We start from the raw sequence: 23,582 nt of genomic DNA on the forward strand, positions 1-23,582 counted from the left end.
CTTGTCTTGGGGCTGGATTCGGGGCTGGTCTATGCATGCAGTAGAAAGGGGTGGTAGAATGTAGGTATGGAAGAGAGGACTGTACCACTGCAGACAGCAAATAGGGAATGCCATTCTGGATGCTCTGCAGTATAAGAAACTTTGTGTTGGTAAAGGGCTCTGTGCGTGTCAGGGAGAAAGGCGCTAGGCTGACTACTGCATTAATTTACTCCTGGAAGGCAGAATTCAGAAATGTGAACCCAAACCTGTAGTCCAAACTGATAAAAGTACACCTAATTCCTGCTTCAATATGCTGCATGTGTAAACAAAGTCTTTACCTTTCTTTTCTCATTTGCCCTGCTGCTTGTTCTCCATCTCAAGCAAGGCAAGATCATACAAAGGCAGCATGGGCTGCATATTAACTATAGTGTACAGCAGAGTGGTATTGCCTCATACTTAAGACTCAGCCTGTGGCACACATGTCAAAAAGCTTGGCCACCACTGGTCTACACCGAGGGCTGGTCCATACTTTCCAGTGCCAAGAAATGCACCACTTTTCCATCAGGCATCCTGATAAACGCCTGTAACATTTGTACTGGGGCATAAAGTGGCCAGGTGCTGAGGAACTGTGGCCAGTCACAGCTCCATGGATTATGTCCTTGTGTGTTTATTTTTTAAAAAATTATTTATTTAATTTTGTATTATACAGCCACAAGCATTTTGTATCTTTACAGTCATGTTTTGGAAGTCTTAGTAAATTTTTCCCACCATGTATATATTCTTAACCATTTGTTTTGAAATATTATTTCTTCTTTTCCACATAATAACATTGTTAGTTTATCTAGTTCAGCTACATCTAGCAATTTTTTTGCTATTTCTATTCTAGAGGGTAGTTTTTCTGTTTTCCAATATTTTGCTACCATAATTCTTGATGATGTTAAGATATATGTTAATAGATATTTATCATTTTGATCAAAATTATCTGGGATAATATTTAACAAATATATTTCCGGTACCAAGTTTAGATTCATATTCATTATTTCAAATATCATTTGCTGAACCATTTTCCAGAACTTTTGCATATTGCCACATTTCCACCACATATGCATAAACGTTCCTACATTGTTCTTACATTTCCAACAGTTCTTTGATATTTTTGGAGCACATTTTGCAATTCTATCCGGCGTCCAATACCATCGATGGAACATTTTATATACATTTTCATTATAAGCTGTTGATCCTAGATATTTTATTATCTTCCATATTTTATCCCAGTCATCAAATTGTATCGTATATCCCATGTCCCTCATCCATGCTAACACAGAAGGTTTAACCGTCTCATCTTCCATATATCTTTCTAGTTGATGTTGTTCAGTCGCACAGTCGAGTCCGACTCTTCGCAACCTCATGTCTAGTAAGAACCTGTATAGTTTTTGTATTAGTTTGTCGTTTGTTGACAGCCATATCTTATCTAATTCATTATTTTCCTTAAAGAATCCCATTACTTTATCTTTGTTATAAATAGACATCAATTGCGCCAATTCCCACCATGTTAAGTTAATATTCTTTGCATCTAAGTTTTGGATCTTATCTTTTTTATCTAAGAGCTGATCATACATTACTATCTTATCATTTGTCAAGAGTGTTGGTTTGATAAATGCTTCCAGTGGTGAAACCCATCTTGGTTACCATATAAACTGTCTTACAATTTTATCCATATCTTTGAAAAAAGTTTTCTTCTTTAATATTGGTATGTTTTGAGCTAGAAATAGGAAGCGTGGTAATATATTCATTTTTATGGTGGCTATTCTTCCTAACAACGATAATTGCATATCTTTCCATTTTAGGAGATCTTTTTAAATTTCTTCTAGTAACTTTTTATAGTTGTTTTCCATTAATCCACTATTCCTGTTGGTCATCTGGATACCTAGGTAAACCACTTTGTTAGTAATTTCTAGATTTGCAATTTTAGATAAGTTCTCTTTTTCTTCTTTCGTACAGTTTTTAGTCATTATCTTTGTTTTTTTATTATTCAGTTTGAATCCCGCTACTTCCCTATATTTTTGTATTGTATTCAGTAATGGCACTATTGATACTTCTGGTTCTTCCGGTATAAAAACAAGATCGTCCACAAAAGCTTGTAATTTAAATTCTTCATTTTTAACTTTCAAACCCTTTATTAACTTATTTTCCCTTACTAAATCATTTAGTGTTTCTAAAATAAATATAAATAATAGCAGGGACAATGGACATCCCTGTCTGGTTCCCTTTTGAATTTCTATATTTTCTGTCAGTTCTCCATTTACTATAATCTTTGCATGTTGTTCTTTATATATTGTCGAGATCATTGTTAAGAAATCACTGCCACAATCCCATGCTCTTAGTTTCTGGATTATATATTCCCACGATACATTATCAAATGCCTTTTCCGCGTATTTATTGGTCCTTGTGTGTTTAGATATGTATTTCCCCTTTTTATATTATGGGTAGTTACAAAGAAATGCATAGTGAACAGGCAGCAAACTCATTAGCCTTGTAAAATATTAATCCTCTTTGAGTAGGTTGTGCATATTTGCAGAAATACATAAAATGGCCAGGCTGACCACTGAAAGGCTACCACACTCAAAAGACGTTGGAGTAGGTGGCATTGCATGAACAGTGTCTGGAACGAAGAAGGGTTACTTTCAAAATTACTTTCAGAAATGATTTCCCTCATCCTAGTACTAGGTAATGGCACAATCTCCTCCCCTTGTCTCCAGCCAGCTGCAATCTGAACTGTGTGCGGCAGAAGGTGGAGAAAAAGCTGAAGTCAGCAATCAAAGCCCTGAAGAAATCCATAAACCAGGAAAGGTTCCTGATCCGCTTTTCTGGAATGGAGTACGAATTGGCCCGGAAGCTGAGCTTGTCTTCTGAGAGGCAGGAGAGCTGTGGGCCAGGACAGCAAAGACTGGGATCCAAGTGTGGTAAGGAAACAACCTGAGATAGTTGGGAGTAAGGAAGGGAGGGGTTCAAGAGCCATTTGCACATTAATTGCAAGCCTTTAGTGCTACCCTGCTGCTCTGACACCCTTGCTGCCAGCTCTAACATCCTTGGCAGCCAGTTGCATGTGCTTATGGACAATAGATTCAGATACTGTGCTCGCTCTTTGGAGGGCCTGATCTGTATTATTGTACCCCAGGCAGGTGGGAAATCCCATAGTTGGTGACCCACAAGAAGTTCAAGGTGTTGTCTTGAGCGTTGCCTTTCTACCTGTGTCACTAGCGCATCTGCCTCTCTCTTAGTTAGCTGCCTGCAAGGAACGTATTACCACGGCCAGATGGAACAGTGCGTCCCTTGCCCTCCAGGGACCTACCAGGAGAAAGAAGGCCAGCTTTCCTGTGACCTTTGCCCTGGAAGTGATGCTTATGGGCCAGCTGGAGCAACAAATATAAGCAGCTGTGCAGGTACAGCATTAAGTTGCAAGTTACCCTAAGCCTATAGCTGAGGAACATTGTGCCTGTCCCAGAGTGACTAACATTAGTGTTAGGAATGGGAGCTCAGCTCGTCCATGGCTACTGCAAAGGGAATGGAAAGAACAAGATCCACAGAACTGTACTGCCTGCTGTTTCCCTTCCAAATGAGAGAAATTATTATATATAGCAAGTAGTTGGTGAGTAAATCCAAATCTGTCATTCAGTTAACATTTGCAGACAGTCGAGGATGGTTGCTTCATATGTAAGCAGTTGTCGTGTTACACCAGTCTTGCAACCGTAGATACTACAAGCTCTGTTTTACTGCAGCAACATCTCAAGCATCCTCCCTTTGAAAAAAGGCCTCAAAATAATAATTCCCTTTAGTAATCTTTCTTACTGTGCTGGAGGTAATGTCATCTGGAATCACAAAAAAACAAAAAAAAAAAAAGCAAGCCTGATTCTCACAAGGACCTGCAGATGCCTGCTGAATGCAGTTACTGTATAGAAATTACAGACTGGAGTACCTTTCCTAATTCTCTGAATACTGACAAGGAAATAGCTATTGCCATAAATTGCATTCAAAGGTAAGAAGAGATGGGCAACAGGGAGAGACGTTAAGTATGCAAGGCAGATTTTCCAGGATCTCTTTCCTATTCATACCTTGCAGTACAGCTTCAGTTCTTTCATCATAAATGACAAACCCTCCACAGCATAATGGGTTAAATAAAGAATCTGAGTTTGCAGAGGTGGAGCCACTGGGCAGTTCAGATTCCTAGCTCATTTATCCAAATCTGCTTCCCACCCAGGATTTGGATACATAGTTCTGACTGTGGACTTCTCCCCTCATGTCATGACATTATCACATTCCAGTGCAGAGGCGCTAATGTTGCTGTAGGCAACTTCTGGGATGGTGAATGGTTCCCATGGTGCTGTCCCATAGCTCCATGTGTTCATAATGCATGTTGCATGCAGCTGATGCCATAGAAGCAATATGTGCAGGGAAGCAATGCTTCATCTGGACCAGTGATTATCTCTTCTTCTTGAATGGCCCACAGGTCAGTGTCCCCCCGGCCAGTACTCTGTGGATGGCTTCAAACCCTGCCAGCTGTGTCCCCGTGGCACCTACCAACCAGAAGCTGGGCGAGCTTTGTGCTTCCACTGTGGTGGAGGGCTGACCACCAAACATGAGGGAGCGTTTTCCTTCCAGGACTGTGATACTAAAGGTATGTGTGGAGCAGCAGCTTAGAGCCAAACTAAATATACTAGTGTCCTTATGTCTGCCACATAAATATACTAGTGTTCTCATGTCTGTCGCATTTGGTTTGGCCCTATGTCTGGGAGTAGCACAATCCACCCAAAGCAGGGATACAGTAGAGCAATAATTTAGTGAATTGAACCATCCACATCTGGGCAGCATTGCTTCTTCTACCGTGGCTATGGTATATACAGCGTGCTAGCCTTCCAGAGTCGTAAGTGGCACATCAGAATGATGCAATAAGAGACGGAAACAGTGTAATAGTATACATTACTTTGGTTAAATATGTGTCTGGGGGACAGCATGCCTGGACTTACCTGAGGTGCTGCTGGACTCACCGTCTCTGCCGCTCACTAAGAGAAGAAGAAGAAGAAGATTGGATTTATACCCCGCCCTTCACTACCCAAAGGTGTCAGAGTGGCTTACAAACCCTTCCCCTCCCCACAACAGACACCCTGTGAGGTAGGTGGGAGAGAGCTCTGACAGAAACTGCTCTTTTTCAAGAACAGCTGTGCCAGAACTATGGCTTGCCCAAGGTCATCCAGGAGGAGTGGGGAATCAAACCCAGTTCTCCCAGATTAGAGTCCGTGCACTTAACCACTACACCAAACTGGCTTTGATGCTGTGGTTGTTGTTCAGTCACACAGTCGAGTCCGACTCTTCGCGACCCCATGGACCAGATCACGCCAGGCTGTGATGCTGTGGAGTGGCCACCAAATTGAGCTCAAGGCACCTGGGCCATTGTGACTGGAAAAGCAGCTGAGAATGCAGGCTGCTGCATTGCAGCTGAGGAGAGCCTGATGCTGTCTGATTCAATAATGGGGACGCCAGGGCAAGCTCATCCCAGCCAGAGGAGAGGTATCAGGGCCCCAAAGCCACCCCAAGCCCGGGGGGGGAGGAGGGTAGAAGATGGGTGTCTCCATCCCCAAAGGGGTCAAGTAAAAGCTGTCCTGATCTGCGAATAGGAGGAGGAAGACCCACTCTTCACTTGGCTGACACCTCCAGGTGGGGGGGGGGTTTGGAAAGGTGGAGGAATTAGAAAACCAAAGGCAAGGGGTGGGGCCTCCACCTGGTGGGAGGAGGATATAAGGAGGGCCCAGGAAACAGACCAGGGAGGAAAAGGTTGTTCAGCTCACAGAGGGGGCAAGATCTGCATCAATCAGGGAGGAGGAGTAACCAGGTAAAGCAACCCCCTCCTCTCTCTAGTGTGAGGCCTGTCAGGCCCTTGAGGGAAGTGTACTGACGCAGCCAAGGGTTGGACCCCTGGCCTGGAGCAGCAGGGGCACCACATTACACTAATAAGACACATTTATTACAAGGGATTCTGGTTTGCAGAATACTGATGGTACCTGTCAGAGGATGTATAGGATTTGTATGCCAGGGGAATGTACACCAGCTTAAGTGGGATTTAAATTAGATAAGTAAATGTCTAAATGTTTACAAAATGGCACAGTTATAGAGGACGCAAGGAGAGTAGTCACTTCTGAGTACCCAGAAAATGCATTATTGCTGCCTTTAAAAATAACTTTGAGGAAGTTATATGAAGTGTGTGAAAATGGGAATGTGCATTTATTGCACACATATCCAAATATACTTATTATTGGCTCTCTTGTTCTTCTTGACTAATAAAGAATCTCAGTAAAGTCCTCCACTGCACCTAGGACTTAATCATCTTCAGAATGATTCTGCATTTACTATGCAGGGAATTCAGTATAGTCAGAAGTTTAGGATCGAGACAGACACGTATTCAAAATGTGGTGAAACAAATGTAGCAAGTGTGTGTTCAGACCACTCCCGCCACAGTTCAGAGTGTCTTCTTTGCTGTAAAATCCCAGCATTCTCTTTCAAGCCCACCTCTCATGGTGACTTGATCTTTGTCTATGGCCAAACTACATATCTTGTCATTTCCTCCATTTCCCCACCAATGAATTGAGATATTGAACTCAAGAACCGGTTGTTTCGATTTTACGTTGTCTTACTACTAGCATAGCTGAATTGTGCTGTACCTAAGAATAATGATCACAGCCCTACTGAATTATGTGTACTTAAGCCCCTTGATGTCAGTGGGCTTAAGTGGGCCTAACTTTATTTTGGGTTGTGGCCAATAACATTATTATTTGCTGGGGTTGTGTTGTTTTTTGAGGTTTCTGACACTTTTCTCTTCTTTTCAATGCGTAGTTCAGTGCTCTCCAGGCCATTATTATAATACCAGTGTCCATCGCTGCATCCGTTGTGCTGTAGGGACCTACCAGCCAGACTTCCGTCAAAACTACTGCATTACGTGCCCTGGGAATACTACCACAGACTTTGATGGCTCGACCTCAGTATCACAGTGCAAAAGTATGCTTTGTTTCTCTGTAGATTGTATGGAATTTGGGGGGAGGGACTTAATCTCAAATTCCCCAGTACTCTACTATCTGTGATGCCCTCATCAGTGTTAATATACAAAGCACCACTGAACTGATCTTGTCTTCATTGACTTCCTGCTGTTTTTCCTTATGCATGTAGATCGTCAGTGTGGAGGGGAGCTGGGTGAATATACTGGTTATATTGAGTCTCCCAACTACCCTGGAAACTACCCTGCGAATGTGGAGTGCACTTGGAATATCAACCCACCTCCAAAGCGCAAGATTCTCATTGTGGTGCCTGAAATCTTTCTGCCATCTGAGGATGAATGTGGGGATGTCCTAGTAATGCGGAAAAACTGTAGGTAACCAAATGTTGTGCTAGGGCTATGTAAAGGGTAATGGGCAGTGAAAATGTGTGTAGATTCCTTCCAGCTGTCTGGAATATAGAAACCAAGGAAACAATAGTAGCCTTCCTATCTTTCTGTCAGTACCAATAAGTGATCAAGCCAGACTGTTTGCAAGGCTATTGTCTGAAGGCAGGCAGCCAGACAGCCGAGCAAAGCAATTAGGAATGGGTAGCAGCTAATTATATGCATAAATGACAAAATGTGGACTCTGAAGAGCTAGGCCAGAGTCCACAGCTTTATAAGACTACTAGCCGAAACACCCGTGGTGAATGAATGCCACGGGCCCTAGCAAGACCCCGGGGCGAGGGCTGATGCCAGGAAGGCCGCAGAAGTAGGCCTCAGCGTGCTCAGTGGCCGCCGTCTCCCAGCTGCTGTCAAAGGGCTCCCTGCGGCTGGGCGCAAGGAGGCCCCAATTGGCGGAGCACCCCCTGCGGCGTTTGCCAGTGCCTCCCTGGTGCCCCCCCCCCGGGGAGGTTTGGCGCTGGCGAACCCGGGAGCGGAGCAAGCGCCAAGGCTGGGTGTGAGGAGGCCCCAAGTAGCGGAGTGCCCCCCGCGGCATTTGCCGGTGCCTCCCTGGTTGCCTCTCCCCTGGGGAGGCGTTGGCTCTGCTGCCAGCCGCAGCTCAGGGGCTCCAGGCAGACCACGTAGTGGGGGCGGTGCATGGCACGTGCGTCTTGGTGGCAGTGGAGAGGAGAGGGCAGCTCTGGCTCCTTAGAGGCGAACCTGGGAGTGAAGCGGAGTGAGCGCCAAGCACGGGGAGTGGAGGCCGGCGAGTTGCGGGGCCACAGAGCCAAGGTTTGCGGGGGTGGCGGCTTGCGGCTCGGGCGGCTGCCGCATCGGAGACCACAGCCCTCCTCCCTCCACCACCCGTACCCTGTTAGGTTGACTGCACGGACCGCCATGTTTCCCAGGGACTGTTTCGCCAGTCCGCGGGTCTGTGGGCGGGAGGGAGGCAACGGAGGGAGGCAAGACGGCCAGGGGATTGGCCCCCCTCCTGATCGATAGATCAGGGGCCCAAAGCCTGGGGAGGCGTGTGGAAGAGTCTACACCAAAACTCAAATGTATATAAGGATAGATGGTGAGCATTACTGGTCCCTTGTGTCAAATGTTCCCACTGCCATAATAACTGTAATATCATTCCCTGGCCATCTGTATTAGTGCTGCTGCAGAAAACAGGCCAGCATCTGTTCCCTCCCAACAAGATGCTGTGGGAATATAGAGAATAAAGTGCCTGGATCCTGCTACTGGATTCTCCACTTTAAGACCCATAGCACCTTACAATGCTAGAAGCTCCCAATTTAAATATTGGGCATGAGTGTGTTACATGCTTGGAATTAGCTTGAATTGGAAATGCAGGTAATCCCTGAGCTGACCACCACAAGGATGGCTTGTGGATTGCTTAGCCCTTGTTGACCTTGTATTTTCCGTCCCCATCCATGCTGATGAATGAGGGACCGGTGTACATCCACCCCACCCCGTGCATTCCCCCCAGTAAGACACTTTTGTGATGCTCTGAAGCAGTACAATGTTCTACTCTGCAGGCTTTCTTTTAATTTTGTGTGTTCTGTTTTATGAAATGTGATCTTGCTGTGACTTCAAATATAATACACCCCCCCAAAAAAAAAATACTTACAATTTGAATCTGCAGGCAAAGGAATACAAATCTTCAAAAGTGGCCACTGTGCATACAAGTCTACAATTCTTACCTATAGGCTTATTTGAGTCTATAGAGATTTCAGCCAAAGTGACTATGGAAGAGGAAGACCTTGAAAAGGGTCTTCAGTATGAGCCAGTTTTTGTCTCATGGGTTTGGAGGACTTTGACAAAGGTGAAGACAAAGGATCAGGGAGAGCATTACCTAAATTGCTCGGATCCATTCTTCTGCTCTGCACCTCAGGTGTTTTAATGCTGTCTTTGTGGGTTGTAACGTATGAATGATTCCAGACAATACTTGGTCCTGTTATGTTCTCCTCTGCAGCCTCTCCCTCCTCCATCACTACCTATGAGACATGCCAGACTTATGAGAGGCCCATAGCTTTCACTGCAAGGTCCCGAAAACTGTGGATCAACTTCAAAACTAGTGAAGCCAACAGCGCCCGAGGCTTCCAGATCCCCTATGTCACCTATGATGGTAAGTAGGAAGAATACAATGCATGTGACCAAAATACAGTCAAGCCCAGGAGTGTGGTCCAAGGTCCTAAGATTTCCTCCTGAATTTGGAACTTGGCTAAAAGGTAGTTCCACAGAAAGCTGTACTAATCGTTTTATGAAGGTCTTTCAATAGGGGCAGAAATGTTTAAAATTATTAGGAACAATAGCCAAGCAGCAAAGTTTAAGCAGTAGCTACTTTTCAAGCATAAATCTTTATTGAGGGGTACAGAGATCTGCCAGTAATTCTTATGTTATTTATTCCAGCAAGTGCCACCCTTCCTTTGTGGCTTTTTTGGCCTTCAAGAGCCAATTGCCCTTTCGTACTGATCTGTGGATTCCTTCAGTCATTTCTCAGTTACCCTTTATAGCTATTTAATATTATTTATTTGGTTTGTTTATTGCTTCTAGAAACAGATGAGTTCGCTCACTGACTGTTTCTTCCCCCCGCACTATCTCACTGATTCTTTTTTTCATTCAATATTGTAGAGGATTATGAGCAGCTGGTGGAGGACATTGTACGGGATGGCAGGCTTTATGCATCTGAAAACCATCAGGAGATACTAAAGGTGAGACTGCTGATACGGCACTAGTGCAGGTGTTTAGTATGCATATAACCCCCTAGATTTACTCCCAGCATTTCCACTTTGAAAAAGATTTCAGGTAGCAGGAAATGTGCCCACAGCCTTGAAGAGCTGCTGCCATTCTGAGTAGGCACTACTGGCCCACATGGACCAGTACTATGACTCAGAATAAGTCCATTTTCATATACTACTCTTGGCTTAATGCCCTTGTTATTGTAGGTACTCATGCCCAAACTGGACAGGACACCCTCTTTCCATTGAAGAGAGGAAATCCTAGTGTGATATTCTCAGTGTCCCAGTCAAGTCACTCTCCACACACACTTTCTTGGTTTAAAGTTTTATTAGAAGATATGAGATGTTCAGGGAATGAACTCCTTGTCAGAACTGAGGTGGGAAGGCAGGAAAGGTGCATATAGTTACAATCACACATTCCATTCTCATACATCAGCAATACTACCCAGACCATGAGAAATATATGGTCCATCCCTAGCTAATCAAAGACGTTTCTCCAAGGACATCTTCCCATGTGAAAGAGGTCATGTTGGGGCCTCATAGAAGAGTTACAACAGCAAGCGCCTCTACTCCTACATACACACATTCGTCCCCCCCCCCTTAGGAGTGCGGTGGCAGACGAGGGTAAGTGATAAGGCCTCTAAAATAACACTCTAAGGGAAAGCGGGGAGGGCAAGCTTACCACAAGGGAGAGATACATCAAGAACTCAGGGCAGTAATATAACAGGTATAGATGGTCAACCAACCCGAGCCTGACAAATATTTGACATACCATGGTCCATGGGCTTTAAAAAAAAATGTTACAGATTGTTGGGGAGACTTAAATTAGTAATAATTTCCATCATAAAATGTAGGTTGGACATTAGAGGTGCTCTCTGGATTTTCAGATCTTCCTCATATTTCACAGTAGAACTGTTTACCTTGTTCAGACGGCTGCTGTTTTGGTCTCAGATCTGCCACGTATACCGCAGAGGTGATACATGCAGACCCTGTAGATGTTAGTGAACTGATCAGTACAATAGTATGTCCTGGCTCATAATGGTGATTTGACGGCTTGGCTTGTTTTCCCCACAGGACAAGAAGCTGATCAAGGCTTTCTTTGATGTGTTGGCTCACCCACAAAACTATTTCAAGTACACAGAGAAGCACAAGGAGATGCTGCCACGTTCCTTCATTAAACTCCTCCGCTCCAAAGTCTCCAGCTTTCTCAGGCCTTACAAATAGCCTCATGGTGCTTTCACCAGCCTTCCAGGCTCCTCCACAACCAAGAAAACTTTCTCTTACACTTATTCTTATTTTTCAGTGACTTTTGTTACAAATACAACCCTCCCCCTCATCTCTCACTATGCAGTTAATTATAACCTTGGCTTTTCTTCAAACCCAATTCATTGATGATGTCGTCTATGGAAGGAGCAGCCAGCAACCATGAGGAACTGAATCCTCATTCCCCTGTATTTTTCTAGTCTCAGCCTACAGAGATCACACATATCCCACTCAGTGATGCACTCTCCACAAGTGGCCTCTGATGGGACCTGTAACTCTAGAGCATTTTCATCCTTTCCCCATATATGCAAGTCATGTGCAGCCCCTTGCACTGCAGGACAACTGCCAAGAGGCCATTTGGGTACCTCTCTCTGCGTGACTGTCTGCTTGTAGAAAGAAACACCCCTGCTTCCATATCATGCCTGCAATTCTGGAACACATATGAAATGTGGACTTCTAGCAGCTGCTAAGGAATTGGATTGGTCCAGCTGAACTCTTTTGTAAAGAACTGAAGCCAGACAACACCCAGGACTTGAAAGGGTATGCCTTATCAGACTGTTGTGGTTTTTAAAGAAAAAAAAAGTAAATCAAGAACAGTCTTGCAGGGAGGATCCAAGGAAAAACATTATTAATTTCTGGGAGAAAAATATATACAGAAATAAAAAGTCATATCTGAGAAGTGTGAAAGAAAATGGCCCATGGTTGGGATGGCAGTTTTGGTGGCTTAGGAGAGCATCATTTCTTGATTGACTTCTTTGCCTTTGAAGAAAGCATTGGCCTAGCCGCATTCTTATATGTCTGGGGAAAGGGGAGGAGAACTTGGTGAAAAGTGAGACTTTCCAATGTGACTTCCCCCCTGATGGACACTTGCGTGGAGAGACCAGACTTCTTATAAGCTCTGCCAAAGAGTAATTCAGTGGGGGGGGGAAACAACAAGCAAGCGGTGTGAAGGGCAGGAGTGAGTGAATGTTTGTGCACTAGGATGTTCTCCTTTCTACCTTTTCATATTATTAAGTGCAATCATTTTGAGTTGTCTTTATATTATTTAGAGGGAAGTTTTTTTCTACTAGAAATTACGATATTTATACTTGTCTGAGAAAAGAGAATGTGTGTGTGTGCGCATGTGTTTATAAAAATGAAACAAAAGAACACAAGCAAGGATTGGGATAATTATGACTAAATGTGACTAAGTTTTCAGCTCTTGGAATCTTTTGTTTTCCTCACTACAGTAAAATCCAGGGGTAAATCTTGATGATTGAGCTCCATGATTATCCTGTGACCACTGAAGCTACACAGGGCATAGGCTGAATATCCCTAAATGACTGGAAATTATGTTTTCGTCACAAGCAGTGCTTGGGAGCCAATGTAGATGTTAACAAAGGCATGCACTATAGTCTTCATGAGACTGCACCATCTCAGAATGCATGTCAGAGATCACATGTTAGAATCACTCCCCCATTTAAACCTTCTCAGTATGTGTCATTAGTTTTGTGTGTGGGGAGGTATAGTCTAATCTTCCTTCTCTCTGATTAGTTTTGCATAGGCAAGGAGTATGGAGTGAATTCAGATCTAAGATCCTCCATCTATGTATTAAGGTGGTATGGGGTTGGATCCAGCCAGCAGGTTCATTCAATTCCCTTCCTTATTACAGTCTCCGTTCCATGTGACTTTTATCCATGCTGGTCCCCTGATTCCCAGCATAGCCTTTTTTCTTTTTTTTGGTAACCTCCCATTTTTACCAGAGAAATCCAACCTAGATGTTTTGGTAGGCTCTGATTTCAAACATGAGGGATGATAGGGGAAGAAAATGCTCTCTGCACATATTCAAAGGCACGCTTGTAGTCCCATGTTCCAAGGCTAAGCCCAGCATCAGACACAGGTTTGGGGTGAGCCTTGGCTGATATTGTCCTGACCAGTGTGTCTTCTTTCCCAGTTTAAAATTTCCCTACCTAAGATCCCTTGCTTCAGTGCAAATACTAGTGACAAAATCCTAGTTTACATCACTGTGTCTGTTGCCTTCTCTGAGCCATGGCCTAAAATTAACAATCAGAACTGTAATCTAAAGGCCTGCAACTCTGCACTTGGGCCAAATCATCTTCATTTCCTGTACTGAAATTTTTGATGCTTCCCTGTGTTGATGCTGATGGTTTGCTTGTTCCTCCCTTTTGGCTGATACTGAATCAGAATCAGCTCCACTAAATCCACTGGGATCATTTCACAAATTGAGGTATTTAGCACTGAAGAAATACCTCTGAGATAAGCATAAATGTGGTACTTGATTACATCAGATCTCATTACAGCAGCTAAACCATGATATGTGGCCCCAATTTTATCAGATTCAGCTGTTAGCTACTCACATGCATTTGTTTATATTGGGGGGAGGGAGTATTGCTTACCATAAACGAGTATGGAAGAGGTGCCGGAAACTGGGGCTAACTCCAGAGGCAAAATTTATGTTCAGTGCAGCATAGACATTCTACCTGATCTCCTTCCAGCTAGATACCTAGTTTCAATTTTGTCCTTCTCCAAACCTAGAAAATACAAAGGTTTGAAAAGCTGAAAAATCCATCTCAACATAGGAAATGCAACCATTTTGAAACAACAAAGCTGAAATATTTATACCTGCATTTATGCAGTATGCCACAATACAGTATCTTCTGCAAAATAATGATTAAATGATGAAAAAGGTGTAGTCCATAAAGTTATTTGCACTTGATAAAAGAAATTGTATCTAAACTTGTAAAAAGAAAAAAGTTTGCATTTCATATTGTCTTTTTTAATTATTAAATGGAATTTCTTGGTGTCGTGTTGATCTTTCAGATGTGATTTCCATTGCTTGTTTGTGAATTTGAAATGCAAAGCTTTATTGCTTACAGTTTTGTTCAGGCTTCTCCCACTCCCTGTCCCTTTTACAAACTAACTGATTTTTGGACTTGAAAGGTAGTGCTTGTACATTTCTCCATGATGCCAAATGCTGAGTGGAAATAAAAATGCTCATCTTTCCTGTACCTGTCAGCAAGCACAATGAGAGAAGACCACTGCTAAAGTCAACAGTGGAAACAGCCTCCTTTCATAGCTACAGATGCTTATGACCCTTCCAGATATTGCTATACCTATAGATGGGACTGGGGAGCATAAACCTAGTCAGGAAAGAGGAAGTGCCTCCTAGAAGAGTCACTTCTTACCACGGGGCTTGAGAACTATTGAGACTACTTTTGTCACAGCTGCTAACCATCTCTGCACATCCCACAGTGCAAACCCTGTGAATATATTTAGGCAGCAATCAGTATGAGAATAGACAGTGATAGGCTGGCTAGTGGACATCCAGTGTGTCTGTCTGTCAGTAACCCACAGAAGCATTGTGGTCATTGGAGAAAGACAGTATTTGGAAGCATCAGTCCCAGCAAAACGGTCCCTGTAAATAAAAATTTGCATTCCTGGAAAAGCATAGCCCAGTTACATTTATTTCCTTTAACAATTCTCCCACAAGCCCCTCATGGCTTAACTAGTTATTATGAGGGAAATATGGGTTCTCCCAGCCCCACATTTTCCTCTGCAGATGCAGGGCTTGGATAGGGACAAGGGAGAACTTGTGGATGCTTAATTAAAGAGCTATATAAATGTCCGCCATGGTGACTGAAGGGAGTTTCCATATACAGAGACAGCAAATGTCTGAATACTAGTGTTGGCAGGCAGCAGCTGGGGAAGGCTTCAGTATCTATGATCTGTTTGGTCCTCCAGGGAACTGATTGGCTGCTGTGTGAAACAGTATGCTGGACTAGATAGATCTGATCCAGCAGAGCCAGTTTGGTGTAGTGGTTAGGAGCATGGGCTCTAGTCTGGGAGTGCCGGGTTTGATTCCGTATTCCTCCAAATGAAGCTGCTGGTGTGACCTTGGTTCAGTTAGAAGTTCTTTCAGAACTGTTCTCTCATGAGCAGTTCTCAAAAGAGCTCTCTCAGCCCCACCTACCTCACAGGGTGTCTGTTGTGGGGAGGGGAAGGGAAAGGAGAATGTAAACTGCTAGAAGAAGAAGGAAGAAGTGAGATGGGATTTATACCCCACCGTTTACTACCCAAAGGAGTCTCAGAGCGCCTTACAGTCTCCTTCAGGTAGTGAAGGGCCAGGGTATAAATCCAATCTCTTAGTCTTCTATTTTTTTTCCCCTAAAGATGCTCACAAACTCCCATTTGCATCACAATGATTTATAAGTTAACGGAGGACAGGAAGTCGGAGGAGGGGGAGAGTTGGCAGTGGCAGAAACAGCACTTGGGGTCTGAGGGAGCCCTTGGCCAGGATGGCAGCGAGGGAAGTCATGGACCTCTTAGTGTTGGAAAGGTGAGAGAGGCCTCAAGACGAAGCTGGAGACTGATTGGTTCCCTTGCTCTTCAGCATGCCCAGCCTTGCCTGGGCCTGCCCTCTGCTCTCTGTAGGCCCAGTGCTCAGCATCGACAATAACCCAGGTTGGGTTGTCCATATTTCAAGGAAGCCCCACTCCAAGCTTGACAGTGGCAGGTTCTCCGCGAGTGGCTGTCCCTGCCCCACCAGCTGTTAATTTGGAGTGGCTTGAAACAAGTGTCACCCCACCACACCACTCTTCCGTTGCTGTCTCCAGTTTGACTAAACGTGCTTTGTCCACCCTGCTGTGTTCACAAATTCAAGGTGATAATTACAGATGGGGGCAACTTAAATGTTAATCAGTATCCAAGCAATAGAGCTTTTTTGTCACCTGCAGCATTTCATGCCACAGGTGAGGTGGTGGATTTCAACATATGAGGTTCACTTATAGGGTGCGTTCAAACGGGGCATTTGCAACGGTATAGGTGCCAGTTGGAACCAGTGTACTTACCGGCGTTCACACGGCGAACATCTGCCTTCCGTCCCTAACCGTTGCAAAGAGCTTTAAACTGTTGTATTCTGCCACTAGGTCCCCCAAGTGGTGGTATCCTGAGTGCAACGGTTGTAATCGCTTTACCCCCCGTCTGATCGCTCTCCAACGTTGTAGAGCCACTTCCATTCGGAAGCCCGAGGCTTCCGATTTTCGCCCACCATTTATTTTTTAGGTCGGCAATATGCGCTTAGGCGAAGCTTCGCCCCGGCGTTTGTTTAAAAAAGAAAGAAAATGTCCTTGGTTTAACTTTTAGAGGAGTCCAGGACCTCAGGGAGGCCACTTTGCTCTTTAAACTTTAAAGGTAAGTCCTTACCTTTAAACTTTAAATGTAAGATGGGGTGTTTTGCACATGCATGAAATGGCTGCCTATGCGCATGCGCAAACTGTGTTAAAAAACAACAACAAACCGCCGATGCCCGCTGTGTGTGAACGGGCATACAGCGATGGGCTCCGCAGACAGGAGGTAAGTGTGATTGTGTTTCAGCCGGCATAAACTGCACCGGTTCCAACCGGTACAGTTTATGCCTGCTGAAATGCCCCGTCTGAACGGACCCATAGTGTGTCAGACTATTGGCCTGTCAGGGTTGGTGCTGCCTATTCAGACTCAGTGGCACTCCAGACTCTCAGACAGAGGTCTTTCACATCACTCATTGCCAGATCCTTTGAAGTGGAATTGTTGAGAACTTTTGCTGCAAGGAACCACAGCTCCACCCCAAAAGGGCTGATTTTAAGATGGAGAAGGAAAGAAGGGAGGTCACTAAAGCAGATAATGTTACGATACTGGGAGACTTCAACTACCCTCACATTGACTAGGTAAACATGTGCTTGAGATGCTGTAGAAATTAGATTCCTAGACATCATAAATGGCTGTGCACTGGAACAGTTGGTCACAGAGCCAACCAGAGGGGTAGTGAATGGGGCTCAAGACCTGGTGAGAGATGTTGCACCAACTGAGAACAGTAACTGTGATGCTATTAAGTTCAGCATTCTGGTCAATGGAAAATTACCCTTAAAGTCCAAAATTGTAATGTTTGATTTCAAAAGAGAGAACTTTATACAAATGAGGGAAATAATTAAAAAGGACGAAAGAGTGAGAGTGATTGTAAACACAGTTCTATTGTACAGAAAATAAAAATGTGAAGAACCTACAATGAGCACCTGAGAACTAATTCCCTAAGCAATCATAAACACAAAAACACACACCAACAAGAGGGTGGCACTTATAAAAACTAGGAAATTGGGAAGTTTTAGGGAAAGGACATACAACTTGAAATCCTGGGCCTGAGGTCTGGAGAGGTCCAAGGAGCACAGCAGGGGGGGTGGGAGCCTGCAACACAGTTGCAGGGGTGGTCAGGTAGTGGACAAACCTGGCACAATGTTCACTGACCTGGGATGGTCTTTTTATCAGGAAGAGTCCATTGCTGTACATGGGAACCCAGTTTGATGTAGTGGTTAAGTGTGCAGACTCTAATCTGGGAGAACTGGGTTTGATTCCCCACTCCTCCACTTGCACCTGGCTGGATGACCTTGGGCAAGCCATAGTTCTGGCACAGCTGTTCTTGGAGTTTGTAAGCCGCTCTGAGACTCCTTTGGGTAGTGAAGGGCGGGGTATAAATCCAATCTCCTCCTATTCTTTCCCCACTCTGGTTCCAGGATCCTCTGAGAAGGCCTAGAGCACCCTCCCAGGCCTTTAGACCTCCCTTTTGACCGAATAATAGGTATGAGGACCAGGCAGAGTGAACAATGAAAATAGTTTATTTCATAGGAGGTCAAACAAACAAGGTGTAGAATAATAACAGTAAGTGGGTGAAAAGAAAAGAAATCAAATCTCCTAACGCGTCTAAATATATACTGTCCCTAGCTCACTATCTCGTGGCCTTCGACTACTCACCCTTCCCTCAGGATGAGGGTTTCTTCCCCACAGCAGCCTCAGTCCCTTCTGGCTCTGTTCCCTGGAAGAAGAACAGCTTTCCCTCTTGTACCAGTTCCTATATTCCCCAGCCCTCTTCTTCCCTATTGGTCAAAATTGGCGCCAAAACTTCCCAAGGCCTTCTGGGGTTTGTTGGCCCAGCCTCCCCTACTGATAGGGAACTATCAGTAGACTAGGCTCCCTGGGCCTAGTAGGCCTCTGGTGGCACAGCCCAGATCATGACAACCTCCCAAGACAGCTTATTCCACTGTTGCACAACTCTTACTGTAACAAAGTTTTTTCCTAATATCCAGCTGGTACCTTCCCGCCCTTAATTTAAACCCATTATTGAGAGTTAAAGTCTCACTGCTTCGACCATTTCACTGATGTAGCGTGAGGCTTAATTAAAATCTTGGAGCCAAAAAATCCTGTCTCTGTAGAGCTGGAATAGCTTGAGGAAGCACTGAAGCAAACTGACCCTCTGCTTGCAGCAAAAAAAAATCTACAGTCTACCATCTGAGCTGCTTCACAGGATTCCGGTTCGGAAGGGTTGGCAGTGGATGAAACTGCTTCAATTACAGCTCGTGCCCCTGGAGGTATATACCAGAACTTTTGCATGCTTTAAGCTTGCACTCAGACAGCTTTGGGTCCACTCTGCTGCTGAGTCTGAAAGAGTTTGTGCTACGACAAAGTGTCTTCCACTCTGGAGGGACTCCATATTTATTGTCACGTATTAGGTCTGGAACATTCCAGGGCTATCTACCAGAGATTGGCTGAGCTTGGAGCTCTAAAACAATAGCCCACCAGGACACTGGAAGTGACCAATGAGAAACTAATGTTATGTAACTAATGTATCATTGGGAGTTTGGTGTGTTTGAGTGTGGTTTTTGCATGCTATTTAAACAGCGCTGTTGCCCTGGTGTTTCAGTTTTGTTCCTGAAATCACTTAATAAAGTAGAGCTGTTCACTGCAATGCGTCTTGAACCCAGTATTTAACAGTATTTATTTACTTATTTATTTTTTTGTAGTCTGCCTTTCTCTATAGTCTGCCTTTCTCATAGGGACTCAAGGCAGATTACAAATAGTGAGCCACTACAACCCCCCAAATGGGTCATTCAGTAACCAGTGCATTAGGATTTTGGAAATCTGGAACCACCAGAAAGAACAGAAGCATAGCATAAGTATTAAGCAGTACAGAAATTATGTGAATAGGATCCTACTTACAATAAGCTAAACAAAGCAGTATAGACCACAGTCCCTAATCATTTATCCAAGTCTGTAAAACCATTTTGTACAGTGCAACCCTATTACCTGCGCAGAAAAGCCCTCTTGAATAGTTCTGTTTTGTGAAGTTTGCAGAAGGCCAGCAGAGTGGGTTATTCCTCAAGGCGGGAACCACAAGGGAGAAAGTACATGTAAAGCATGTGTACAGGCAGTTGTTAATTTTTGCCCATTTGCAGGTTGGCTCCTGCAGAAGCCCCTGCTGGCTTGAGCATAGGGTTGCCAAATGACCCCGGGGGGCGGGGAATCCCCCGCTTCGGAGCCCTGAGTTTGAATAGTTTAGTTTTGCATAGTTTGTGGAAGGCCAGGAGACTGGACATTTTCCTGACGGCTTTGGGCAGGCTATTCCACAAGGTGGGAGCCACAATGGAGAATGCACACGTACGGGCAGTTGTTGATTTTGCCCATTTGCAGGTTGGCACCCACAGAAGCCCCTGCGGACAGGAGCAAAGTCGTCATGGCAGAGCATAGGAAAAGAGGCAGTCCCGCGAATACAAGGGGCCAACGGCCATGAAGTGCTTTGTACGTGATAGCCAATGCCTTAAACTGAGCCTGGTAACAGATGGGCAGCCCATGGAGTGTCTGAAGAATGGGAGTAACATGCATAGTTGTCTTGCCATCCAGCTCATTTTATTTGCATGTGCAAAAGTCAAAATGATTGCCAACCTCCAGGTGGGGCCTGAAGATCTCCCAGAATTACAACAAGTATCCAGATGACTGAGCAGTTCCCCTGGAGAAAAGGGCAGCTTTGGAGGCTGGACTCCATATGCTGCTGAGGTCCTTCCTCTCTCAAGCTCCGAAATCTCCAAGGATTTCCCAACCTGTAGTTGGCAACCCTAGTGGTGCCCTTGTCCTTCCCACCTGGAAGAATCATGGCAGTAGAGTCTCATGAACCAGCAGGTGGTTTTCTGCAACCTACAGGAGGGTCCCGAGTTAGCCTGCTTGTCTCCATGATGGCATTCATTGAACAAAGTGGATGCCATAGACTGTCAAGCATTGGTTTCGTTTCACCATGCTCCACTTCACTGCTTGCCATAGATATGGGGGAGGGAATTCCTGAGGGGAGTGCATGGGTGTTTAGAGTGGATGCTTGTAGAAGCCATAACTTTCCCTCAAAGTTGTGCCTCAAGGCTGGTTCCCAAGGGAGCTGGCCTTGGAGTTTTCTCTGCCAGGCTAAGATGTAGATAAGGCACCGTATATCTGTCAGGGTTGCCATAGTAACTGTAGGGACTGAATGGTGACATATGCGAGAGGTGTGGGATGTATTTTGTATTAACTATAATAGGGGCTTTTGCGCACCTTTTTCCAGTTCTGACACAGAGCGTGTTTCCTGAAGTAAGCATATCTCAATAAACTATCACTGCTAAAGAGTGTTCTGCAGAGTGTCTTAACTGGGAGACCTGGCATAGACATACAAACAAGGAAGAGTTTTGCTTCATCCCACCCTTCATTCAGAGGTCTCTGCGTTCTCTTTCCTTCTTTCCCACTGCTTCCAATTGCCCCATCTGAAAAGAACTGGAAGCAGGCAGGCGTTCTGTCTGGATGTGGCTCCTCAAGAGCTTCTCTCCCTCTTGCTTCTAACTGGCATTACTGCCTCCATCAGAGGGAGGGTGGGAAGCAGTTGGGCACTCCATCATGCTAAAGGGAGTGCTCAGACTTTCACTTCAGTTCCCCTTGAGCTGTTTTAGGAGCAGAATACAAAGCAGAATTAAAATATGATGATTCTCTTACTGTGCCCAGAAAACAAAATAGCTGTTGGGTTAATAACAAATGGGGTGTACTTGGCTGCTTAATTGTTTCTGTTGTCATATTCCTCTGCAGTGACAAAACTGGAATTGATGGAGCTTGTGCCCTGTAAGCATCACTGCCCTTTCCTCCCAAGAGGAGGATGCAGATGTAACTGGAACCAGTTGCTGCAGAGATGGCATTACTCACTAGTGTTTCCATCTGCAGCAAGATCAAAGTGATAGTCTACACAGCTTTGTCAGGTGCACAGTTAACAGTCAGAGCCAAGGTGGATTTGGAGGTGAGGAGGGGGAGAGAACCTGGTTTTCTAAGAGGCGTATTCTACTGCATACAAGTTCAGAAAGTGCTGTTGTGTTTTCTGCAATCAAGAGCACTGTTTTCAGAAACATCTCTCTCTCTCTAGGTCTCTTTGTCAGTTCAGGCTCTCTGGATAATGTGAGAATGAGTGTTTCTGCTTTCTTTATCCGTGTGTTGGGGCGAAACATGTGCAGCAACTTCCTCTTTTCTGCGTGAATGGTAATTGGTTTCTGATTCTTGTAGAACAAGAGTTTTCACTCTTTAGAAACAGTTCCACTTCAAACTGACTGTATCTTAGGTGTGGGGGTGGTGGGGGAACTGCTTGCAAAATAACTCCACACTCTTTTACCTAAACAAAATACAAGAATCTAACATTAAGAGCCGTTTACATTTTATTTTTGTGTTTATAAAAGAATTCCTGAGCCAACAAGCATTATTTGGCAGCTGCCTGGAATGTAATGCAGAGTCAAATCCAAACATGCCACTGAGCCTCCCCACCTTGTGACCTACCTATGAGAGGAGGATGCACCTTTGAGCTCCAGTCCAACAGTATGAGAACCACTATTGTAAGTGTTATGTCCGCTGACCGCCACTAGGTGCCAGCGGTATGTGACCAGAGCTTGGCTCCAAAAGAACAATGGGGACTAGGATCCTGAGACTCCTAGTCAGCACCCTATGGCAACTGTGGTAGGAAGTTCAAACCCTCCAATGGGACCTGTGGGTGGCAACCGGGGACTGTATATAGTTGGTTGTTCGACCATTTGTTTGTTGTGTTGTGTGCCAGTAAAGTATGAGCTGCTAATCACTCAGCGTCTGTCTTCACTATGCATCAAACCCAGTACACAACAATGGCGACGAAGGTGGGATCCCGCTGAGTGGGCAGGGCTGCTGGGGCACCAGAGGAAGACCAGGAACTGCCGCTGCTCCTACCTATGAGCACCAAAGGTAAGCAAGCTGCTTCCCTGTCACCACTGCACAGCACAATGGCAGTCGCTCCGGGATCAGTACTGATCCCTCTGTTTGACCCAACCAAGCCGCATCACTGGGATGCCTGGGTCGAAGGACTCAACTCCATCTTGGACTTTTATGGAATCAATGACGACGGCAAGAAGCGGGGGCTCCTCATCAGCTCCTGCGGCCCCACCACTGTGGAGCTGGCTCGCAACTTGCTCGTTCCAACCAAGCTCTCCAAGTCCACGTTCAAGGACATCATCACGAAGCTCCAGGACCAATTCCCGGCCCTCGGAGATCGTGTGCCACATGGCCTTCTACTCCCGGAACCAGCAACCGAGGAAACCTGGTTGAGCTCTGTCGGCTCGCCCTGGAGTGCACGTTTGGGGTGCATCTCGATACAGCCCTCCACAACAGGCTGGTCCGCGGCCTCACCGACAAGAAGCTCAGGTGGCAGATTCTGGAGGCTGAGGAGTGCACCCTCAAATCAGCCCTCGCCACCGCCACGGCTTGGGAGAGGTCGCATCCTGCCGCCTCGTCCTCCTCGCACCGGATGAGCACCGACCACACAGATCGAGAGGAGGAGGAAGTTCACCGGACCCAGCACTCCGGACAGCGGCGCGACTCAGGACCTGCTCCACGCGTGCTGGGACGGTTCCGTTCACGCTAAAGCCTAAGATAGACGTGGAACTGGACCGTCTGGTAGCTCAAGGGGTGCTGGAACCGGTCTCACACATGGCATGGGAGACCCCAATAGTAACCCCCATGAAGCCAAACGGGGATGTTCACATCTGCGCAGACTGTAAGTGCACAATTAATAAGGCTCTACAGGATCATGCCTACCCAATTCCAGTAGTGAGCCATGTGCTAGCCACTTTAGCTGGGGCAAAGATCTTCGGTAAACTAGATCTCGCGCTGTGCTGGCCCACCGACTCCCAGACGGGCAGGAGGTGCCCGTCGCGTTTTACTCCCGGACGCTGTCAGAGGCGGAGCAGAACTATGCCCAGATCGATCATGAGTGCCTGGCGATCGTGGCGGGCGTCAAGAAATTCCATGATTTC

At 45.3% G+C, this 23,582-nt stretch overlaps 1 protein-coding gene across 1 annotated transcript in view; it reads left to right on the forward strand.

Annotated features, from left to right (window-relative positions):
• SCUBE3 (signal peptide, CUB domain, EGF-like 3) overlaps window positions 1-12,396 on the forward strand; it is a 186,104-nt gene extending 173,708 nt beyond the window's left edge. The window contains exons 16-23 of the mRNA XM_015423957.1: window positions 2,739-2,942; window positions 3,261-3,422; window positions 4,487-4,654; window positions 6,865-7,026; window positions 7,195-7,392; window positions 9,420-9,572; window positions 10,079-10,158; window positions 11,260-12,396. Of these exons, the coding sequence (XP_015279443.1) occupies window positions 2,739-2,942; window positions 3,261-3,422; window positions 4,487-4,654; window positions 6,865-7,026; window positions 7,195-7,392; window positions 9,420-9,572; window positions 10,079-10,158; window positions 11,260-11,409 (1,277 nt within the window). The 3' untranslated portion in view covers window positions 11,410-12,396. The remainder of the gene's footprint in view (window positions 1-2,738; window positions 2,943-3,260; window positions 3,423-4,486; window positions 4,655-6,864; window positions 7,027-7,194; window positions 7,393-9,419; window positions 9,573-10,078; window positions 10,159-11,259) is intronic.
• Window positions 12,397-23,582: the final 11,186 nt, after the last annotated feature.

The sequence above is a fragment of the Gekko japonicus genome, unplaced genomic scaffold (genome assembly GCF_001447785.1).
Source record: "Gekko japonicus isolate JY-2015 unplaced genomic scaffold, Gekko_japonicus_V1.1 scaffold370, whole genome shotgun sequence".
NCBI lineage: Eukaryota > Metazoa > Chordata > Lepidosauria > Squamata > Gekkonidae > Gekko > Gekko japonicus.